Source organism: Fukomys damarensis, unplaced genomic scaffold (assembly GCF_012274545.1).
Source record: "Fukomys damarensis isolate Sample0158 unplaced genomic scaffold, DMR_v1.0_HiC HiC_scaffold_9, whole genome shotgun sequence".
In the NCBI taxonomy this organism is placed as follows: domain Eukaryota; kingdom Metazoa; phylum Chordata; class Mammalia; order Rodentia; family Bathyergidae; genus Fukomys; species Fukomys damarensis.
The window spans coordinates 42,933,331-42,942,267 of NW_022900921.1; the positions used below are offsets into that span (position 1 = coordinate 42,933,331).

At 38.6% G+C, this 8,937-nt stretch overlaps 1 protein-coding gene across 6 annotated transcripts in view; it reads right to left on the minus strand.

Annotated features, from left to right (window-relative positions):
- The window catches only part of Tsga10 (testis specific 10), a 136,195-nt gene extending 127,264 nt beyond the window's left edge, over positions 1-8,931 (minus strand). For all 6 annotated transcript variants that reach the window (XM_010643214.3, XM_010643217.2, XM_010643215.2 and 3 more), the window contains exon 1: positions 8,800-8,931. In XM_010643214.3, the coding sequence (XP_010641516.2) occupies positions 8,800-8,856 (57 nt within the window). In that variant the 5' untranslated portion in view covers positions 8,857-8,931. The remainder of the gene's footprint in view (positions 1-8,799) is intronic.
- Positions 8,932-8,937: the final 6 nt, after the last annotated feature.

Sequence of the window (8,937 nt, forward strand, 5' to 3'; positions counted from 1 at the left end):
CAAACAAAACACCAAGTACTTTGTAGAGGGGGAGAAGATGCCTTGAAGGGATCTCATGAATCACCAAGACCCCTAAGATACCAAGCATGCAAAAGCATCACCTTTTCTTTTGAGAAGAGAATCCCTGGGACCCCTGCTTGAGAAAGGGGCTCATAAGGAACTGGTTCCTTGGGATTCATTTCACCATGTTCAGCCATCCATGGTCTAAGGGTGCCCAGCTACTGTTTCCACAGATAGCAGACGATGGCATCACCCATGTGATATACTTTATAGAAATGCAGAATGCAAGAGTTGTTGGGGTCAGGTTCCCAAAAAGATTTCAAAGGAAGGCCAAGAAGGCCAGAAAAGAAGCCCCTAAGAGGGCAGTACATAAAGCTATGGTGCAGTGGAGACCTCAGAAAGTCAGAGATGCTAGGAATGTGAACATCAGCTGAGAAAAGCTGAAGATGTCATGGAGGTACCCCTAATGAGAGACCCTGTGAGCTGCAATCAACAAGGCCACAGGGGTGGGGCCAGCTATGGGTGGAAATCACATTTATCACCTCATGCCCCAGATGCTGAATAGGCAGCTATAGGATTTAATGTTTGCCCTTCTCGTTTTCAGTCTTGCTTTGCTCTGATTCTTTTCTATCTCCCCTTTCTCCCTTTGAAAAGGGAATGTTTACTTTGTGCCATCTTTATCTTGATGCCCTAATTATTTTTCTCACTATGGAGACAAAAAACACAAAGCCCAAAGTTAAAGGAGGAAAGGTTTATTTGTCTCATAGTTTGTAGAGGTTTCAGTTCATGGTTGGCTGGCTCCAAGGCAAGGTGGCATGACAGTAGGGAATCCTAGAGGAGAAATAATTCATGGCAGGCAGAAGGCAATGAGCATCAAGCCACAAGCAACTGTCTTTCTGTTCCTCATATCCAGGCTATATGCCCTTAGGGTGGGTAGCACTCACACCCAAGATGCACCTTCTCATTATCCATACTCAGAACTATGCCAAACCAACCAGTGGACAAATTTAGTAACCACACACCCTTAATCCTAGCTAGCATCATGCACTCTAGATCCAGCCACCTTTGAAAAGCCCAACCTATGATTTAATGAGAATTGGGTGGGACATCTAGACTCAAGCCATAACACTTGAGATTATGCAACTTCTTTTTCACTTTTACAGAGGTTTATGGCTAACGGTTTGTCTTGAATCTCAGAAGAGAGTTTGACTTGGACTTTGAAAAACACTGGACCTGTTGAAACTTTGAGAAAGGGATTATTGCATATCTGATTGTATGTGGGGTAGCTATAACATGTTAGGTGAAATTATGAACCTGCTACTATCTTTATTTGGAAACTAATATGGTTTAGAAGATATTTTTGGGTTTGAAGTTGACAAGGGGTAGATTGTGATCATTAACCCTGATATATCAACTTTACTGGATTAAGATCACCTTGCAGAATAGGAGAGCACACTCCTAGATGTGTCTGGGTAGGCCATGGGTATTATATATTGTCCTTTGCCAGTTCCACTCTGGTACTGCTGCCCTGCTCTATTTCCTAGCCACCATGAAATGGGCTGCTCTGCTCCACCACCTGCTTGTGCCATGATATTTCTGCCTTGTAACTAGCTAACAGTGGAATGCACCCTTGATTCAGGAGCCAAATTAAAACTTACTCCCCTATCTCTGGTAGAAAAAAAATTAAAAATCAATCTTACTTCCTTAAAGTTATGAGTATGGGGTACTGTGTCCCAGCAATGGGAAAGCTGGCTAAAATGCATATTTTTATTCACAGAACACCTGTGATTCTGCATTTCAGAAAAAGCTGCCCTATGCTTCCTCTTTGGTTAATACCTCAGTTTGAATTTCAAGGGTCTATTTAGTTAAAATGTAAACCTACTCAACATTCAGTTCTTCATAACATTCAGTTCTCACTTTCCAAACTTAACTCCTACTTAAAACCTCTAAGAACTCTTCTTCTCAACACAAACTATTTTATACATTCTTAATACATATATTTAGAAGCAATTTTCTCAATATAACTACATCCTTTTCAGGCCCAGCCTAAATTATAATTTTTCCAAGAGGTTTTCTCTATTATTACCATATACAATAATCACTTCTTCATGAAGACTTCAATATATTGATTACAGAACAATTTATGTAGCCATTTATTTTTTCTGGATATGTCCTCACAAAATTATGAGGATCTTAAGAACATGCAATATCTGGAAGCTCTCTTTCCTCTCCACCAACCTGCCAATAAAATTTTGTCAAGGTCAATAATGAAGCAGCATACCAAAGGACAAATTGACCTTTCCCTTCTTCTCTTTGATAAGCTGAACAGTCAAATGAAGATTCTATAAGATTACCTTTTAGACTAGTTTAGAAATTAAAAATAGGAAGAGGCCATAAAGTCATGTGATAATCATGAAAAAGCATGTTGGAACTGCTACCTTCTGTCTTTTAACTTTGGAAGCAGAACTCCTGGGGGGGTAGGGCATGTATGTATTTGAAAGTATCACTCATAGCCTGCCAGCTTCCACACTTCAGGCCATGTGATTATCTTCCAAATACCTATGATTTCTAACACCAATATCCATTAGAATGGGATTTGGTGTGTCTGTATAGATCTCAGAGAAAACAAGTGCAACTTTCATTCTTCATTGAGAAAAAGTATACCAGCTAAGAGCATATTTTGATGTTAGATTGCCTATGTTCATAATCCTAGTTCTGTTGCCTAGTTTTGTGATTTTGAACATATCATTTCTCTGGCTTTGGCTTGTCTATTAACTAGGGATGGTAACAGTAGTGCCTGCCTCATAAGAGTTGTACAAAGATTAAGTTAATGTATGTAAAGCACTTAGTGCCTTGCATATAGTAAGTACCATATATGATTTATTATTACTATTATTAATAATTCCTTTCACTAACTCATCTAATCAACCACTAAGTCCTACTGATATTTTCATTTTTTGTTTCTTTGTTTTGTTTTCACATCGGGGATCAAATTAAGGACTTACTGCTTGCAAGGCAGGCAGTGGAACCAATGAGCTAAATCCCTGGCCCATACTGAAAATTTCACTAAAATTTTTCTCAAATACATTTCTTCTTTACTATCACTGTTTCAGTTCATGCTATCAGACTATAATATTTATTCGCTAATCAAATTTAAATAGCCAGTATGAGAATGAACCAATGATATTAGCATATGGGGATAAAAAAAACAGAAAACAAACAAAAATCTACAATGTCAACCTTTAGTTTATAGAAGTCAAAAATAAATCAGAAATTACAGCACAGCATGACTACTATCATATCAGTAATGAACATGTATGGAAAAAGAAATACACAGAAATGGACACAAAGAAGCATTTCTAACTTCTACTTCTAAAAAAAAAAAAAAACAACTTAGAATCTACTCTTCATTATCCAAATCTATCGATATAGCCCTATTAGAGCATTTAATACATTATACTGCTCTTACTGGATATCCACCACCATGGCCACTTCAACAAGTCCCTAAGAGATCTCTCATATCCTACAGCCTTTCAGCCCTACCTCAAATACATTCTTTCACCATCATTTGTGCATATGCCCAAGGTCAAAAGCTAAGGGGTGATATTTGTTATCTTTTTCACTGACTTGCATTTATCAGCAAACCCTGCTGTTTCTACCACCAAAATATATTCTAAAAACATTCACTCTGTACATTTTTATTACCACCTCCTTAGTCCAAGTCACCATCATCTCCCAGCTAGATCACTACAAATTCCTACTGGTATTTCTGCTTCTGTTTTTTTCCCTACAACTTATTCTCCACACTAAAATAAATCAATCACTCTAAGTACTACTTTGCCATAATGGATAAATTAGAGTCATCAGTAGGAAAATGGATGCACCTTTAGACTATAATGTTAAGTGAAATAAATCAGACACAAGCTAAAATATTGCACGGTTTTGAAGACACCTAGTAACAGGAAAGAAGGTGATACATTTATTGCAAAAGAAAGAAGGTGATACATTTATTGGAAGGAGTCCAAGAGATAGAGGGTGATGGAGGGTGGTAAGGGGAAGGGGATGAAGAAAGACTTAAAATGGTTATGTGCATGTAGCAACTCCCCATGATGAATATGATCATTATGTACTGCATACATGTACAAATTTAAAATTTTTTTTCAAATAAAATGAGGTAATTCTCATAAACAATTCAGTCAGCCAGGCGTGGTGGCACACACCTGTAATCCCAGCACTCAGGAGGCTGAAACAGGGTTATCGCTGTGAGTTCAAGACCAGCCTGGGCTACATAGTTAGTTCCAGGGCAGTCTCACCTACATAGTGAAACCCTGTCTCAAAAACAAAACAAAAAACAATTCAGTGATCTCCCACTGCAATCAGAATAAAATGGAAACTTTTTAAGGCCCTATATGATTTGGTCCCTGTCTTCACTTAATAGACCTGGTACTCTCTTTTTTGTTTACCCACTAGTTTTATTCGTTTTCTTTCTGTTCTTCCAACGTGCTGTTATGATCTGAATATTTGTGCCCCCCTAAACTCATGTTAAAATATTAACCGCAAATTGATCCCATTAAGAGGTATAGGGACTGAGGATGTAGCTCAGTGGTCCAGAATGCCTGAGGCCCTGGGTTCAATCCCCATCACATCACTCCCCCAAAAAGGTATAGTCTTTGAGAAGGGATTAGGTCACATTTACTTGCCCTTATAAAAAAGGACCCAGAAAATTTCCCTGCCTCTTCTATCCTATGAAAAAAATAACTATACGGTGTCTATGATACAGGAAATAAAACCTTAACAGACATAAAAGCTGCTAGTGCCATGACCTTGGACTTCCTAGACTCCAGTACTGGGAATTAAATTTTTGTTGTTTACGAGTTACCACAGCCTTTTGCATAGCTTGCTACTTCTCATACTTAGCAATCTGGCTCAAACATCAGAGTGTCTTATCTATTTCTTTCCTAACTAACTTCTCTAAGTCACTGTTCAGACTATTTGCATACTTGAAATTGTATCACTTATTTGCTCTCCTTTATTGTCTGTCTTCCCTTTACTAAGATACAAACTCTAAGACATGTAAGTTCTTGTCTGGTAACTATGATACCTATTTTTTTTTTCTTTTTCTTTCTTTTATTGTGGGGGAGAGATGCTAGAGATCCAACCCAGGACCTCACATATGCTAGGCAACACTTTACTGCCAAGCTATATTCTTAGTCCAGGACACTCTGATATCTCTAGTGCCTGAAAATTGTCCACCATAAAGTTGTTCAATATAACACTAATTTTATTCAATAAAATATTCATACCCACTCATTAAAACATTTTCAAAATAATGAAGTCTCATTATTTAAACAAAGCAATTTCAGCAGTGGGGGTGGGATGGCAGAAAATCTGAAGGGGACTAAGGAATGACTGAGGATTTTTTTAAAAAGGAAATAAAAAATATACACTACTTTTAAGCATAATTACAAGAGGAAGAGGAAGAAACAGTCGGAGGAAGACCAAAGTTGTACAAGGGCAACTATAAGAGTAAAAAAAACAAGAGGCTGCGGCAGGACGATCACAGCAAGTTCCAGGCCAGCCTGGGCTACAGACTGAGTTCAAGGCCAGCTTGAACTACATGGTGAAAACCATATCTCAAAAAAGAAAAAAAAAAGTTGCTAATTCTCTAAATTAAGGATTTTTTTTTTTTTTTTTTTTTTTTTTTTTTTAAGAATCAAACAAAAGCCCTGGGCCCTCTTCTCAGAAAAGTGCAAATAAAGGTTGAACGTCCCTAATCTAAAAATCCAAAATTCTTTGAGTGCTGATGCCACAACTAAAAAATGTCACATCTGACCTCATGTGTATGGCCATAATAGGCACATCAACAATATTGTCCAAAATTACCAGAAGGTAGGTGCAATAGTAAATGCATATAAACTCAGCTACTTGACAGGCTGAGACAGAAGGATAACAAGTTTGAGACCAGCCTAGGGCAACTAAGCAAGATCATCTTAAAATAAAAAATCAAAACGAGCTGAGGGTGAGGGAGAGTGGTAGAGTGCCCCGGGGTTTGATTCTCAGCACTAAAAAAACTCAAACAAACAAACAAACACCTTCACGCCCCATGTTTAACGTACATATATATGAAATTTAAATGAATGTTATGTTTAAACTTGGGTTCCATCCCCAAAATATCTCATATTTATGCATATGTCAACCCCCCACCAAAATTCACAATGTAGTCTGACACTGTGGTTTCAATTGTTTTGGATAAGGAATACTCAATCTACACACAAAACTTTGCAAATTCAGGTGTTTGAAGAACTCCCTGAAGTTCATGGCCTCAGAGGTAGAACAGTATAGAAACAATCATTCCTAACATGGGTTAATGTAACTGATAGAGAAAGAAAATGAGGTAATATGAGGAAAGCCAAGTAGAGTGCATCGTCCTGACACAAGAATTAAAAAAAAAAAAAAGGGAAAAGTGAAGATTTAGATGAGGGGGGGTAGAAATATGCAGAAGTTCCTGGTAAATTTTTCATTTTTTGGAGAAATAAGAGATAAGATCTACCCTACCAACTGGCTCACTTCAAAACAAGATTCTCCTATGATGTATGTATAAGAATATTTGCCAGCTATGATAGCATACACCTGTAATCCCAGCATTCAAGCAGCTAAGGCAGGATTACTGCAAGTTGGAGTCCTGCCTGGGCTACATAGTGAGTAAAATACCAGCCTGAATTACATAGAAAGACCTTATTTCCAAAAGGAAAAGAAAGGGAGGGGAGAGAAAGGAAGGAAGAGAGGAAGAAAGAATATTCACAGCAGTAGCCAGCTATGATAGCATACACCTGTAATCCCAGCATTCAAGCAGCTAAGGCAGGATTACTGCAAGTTGGAGTCCTGCCTGGGCTACATAGTGAGTAAAATACGCGCCTGAATTACATAGAAAGACCTTATTTCCAAAAGGAAAAGAAAGGGAGGGGAGAGAAAGGAAGGAAGAGAGGAAGAAAGAATATTCACAGCAGTATCTTTCATAATCGCCCAGAACTATTTAAAAAAAAAAAAAAACTTCATCAACAGTAGATAAACTGGCTTACTTTAACAATGGACTACTACTCTGAAAATTACAAGCAACAAGGATAAATCTTAAAAACACAATATTCAAGCATTCTAATGTAAAATAAATCAGACTCCCAAGCTTAAATATCCTATGGTTTCTCTTATACAAGAAGCCCAAAGTACAAATAAAGAAAAAATTTTTTATTGAGAAGGGTCTCACTATGTGGCCCAGGTTGGCCTCAAATTCTCAGCGATCCTCCTGCCTCAGGCTTCCAAGTGCTGGATGGGATCACAGGTGTGTACCTCCATGTCTGGCCCAAAGTACAAATAATTTAAAAAGCAAAATAATAGGCAATAGGAAACAAGGAGATAGATCTTTTGCAAATGGGAAGGGGATCAACAGACGGAGGGAGGGGTGCAAGGGCGGGCAGGGAAGAGGACATAAAAAGAATTAAGATGTGTCATGTACAAGTACCAACTCCTCACAATTAACGTATTCATTACGTATGCAAACGTGTAAAACACGCTACGTTGTATGAAAAAGCAAGCTACAAAAAGATACTTAGTAAAATTCTATTTACATAAGGTGCAAAACAAAATCAAACTATACAGTGTATGTTCATATTATACAAAGATGGTGAAACTACAAGGAAAAGAAAGGAAGTGGGTATGTTAGAAGCCAGGACAGTGGCTCTAATTGCCTATGCAACACGGGGGATTTAAAACTAGGCCAGCTTACAACAAACTAAACTAAGCAACTGAAAAAGACAAAAAAGCATTCAACCAATCTCTAAACCTGAATGTACTCTGGGATACATAATGATTTTTTTTTTCTTCACAAAGCAAATAAAATGAGATGTATTTTGAAAGCTGCTATTAAATAATGCCTAAGTTTAGACCTGAAATAAATATTTCACTAACGCAATAAGCTTAGTCGTTTCCCAATAATTAAGACCGAAGGACTTAGTTCACTGATCAATTGAGATATATAAACAAGAACCAGTTTTATTCTGGATGCAGAAGTAAATGTGACACTTTGCTTTTTTTATTTATAATCTACTCGTTCCATTTACAAACCGAATGTTATTCTGTATCTCCGTACAAGTAAATAAAATGTACTTGAAAATGTAGACAACTAATAGAATTTAAAATAGCAAACATCCCGTGATATAAGGGCCTAAAATGGAAAAGGAAAAACACTCTGAGACACTAATCTATGCAATGTTTCCGTGAAACCAGAATTCTTTATTTTATTTGAAAATATAAAAGGACATATGTAGCGTTGAGGCATAAGTTCATTATCACCTGTATTTGAGACTTCAATAGTTTTTCAAACAGAAGCCAGCTTACCCTGCCTTTCCTGTGGACAATTTCTACTGAAATTATATGAGACTTTATGCAAATGTCTACATCGTCTAGTCCCTTCGCTTGACAAAGTCTACAAAGACAATTCAGAAGGGAGAGACTGACAGTCAGGAGGAAACAACGTGAACTTCCAAATCTCTGACTTCCAAGTTTCTCGGCTCCACTCCAGAGCGTTTCTAAGCACAACAGTCCCCCAACAATCAAGAGACAAGCTGCGGCAGGAAGCGAGGCGGTCACCATAGGAACTGGGCTCACTCCTGAATCCCGAGACTCGACTCCAAGGATTAGGCTGGCCCCTGGAGAGTTTCCTGGGCCGCCCCTTCCCTCAGCAGCCCAGGCCGCAGAGACCCACCCGGGCTGCCCGCAGTCCCCGCGCATCTCCGAAGCGTCTACCTGGAGCTCCGGGGCCCTCCCCGGGTTTTCGAGCCCGACGTCTTCCCCGGTGCTCATCCCTGCGACTGCCGGGCTCGGGCCACCGCGATCCGACAAAATCCTGCCGGGTCTCCATCCTCCGCCCCTTGCCCCGCCTTT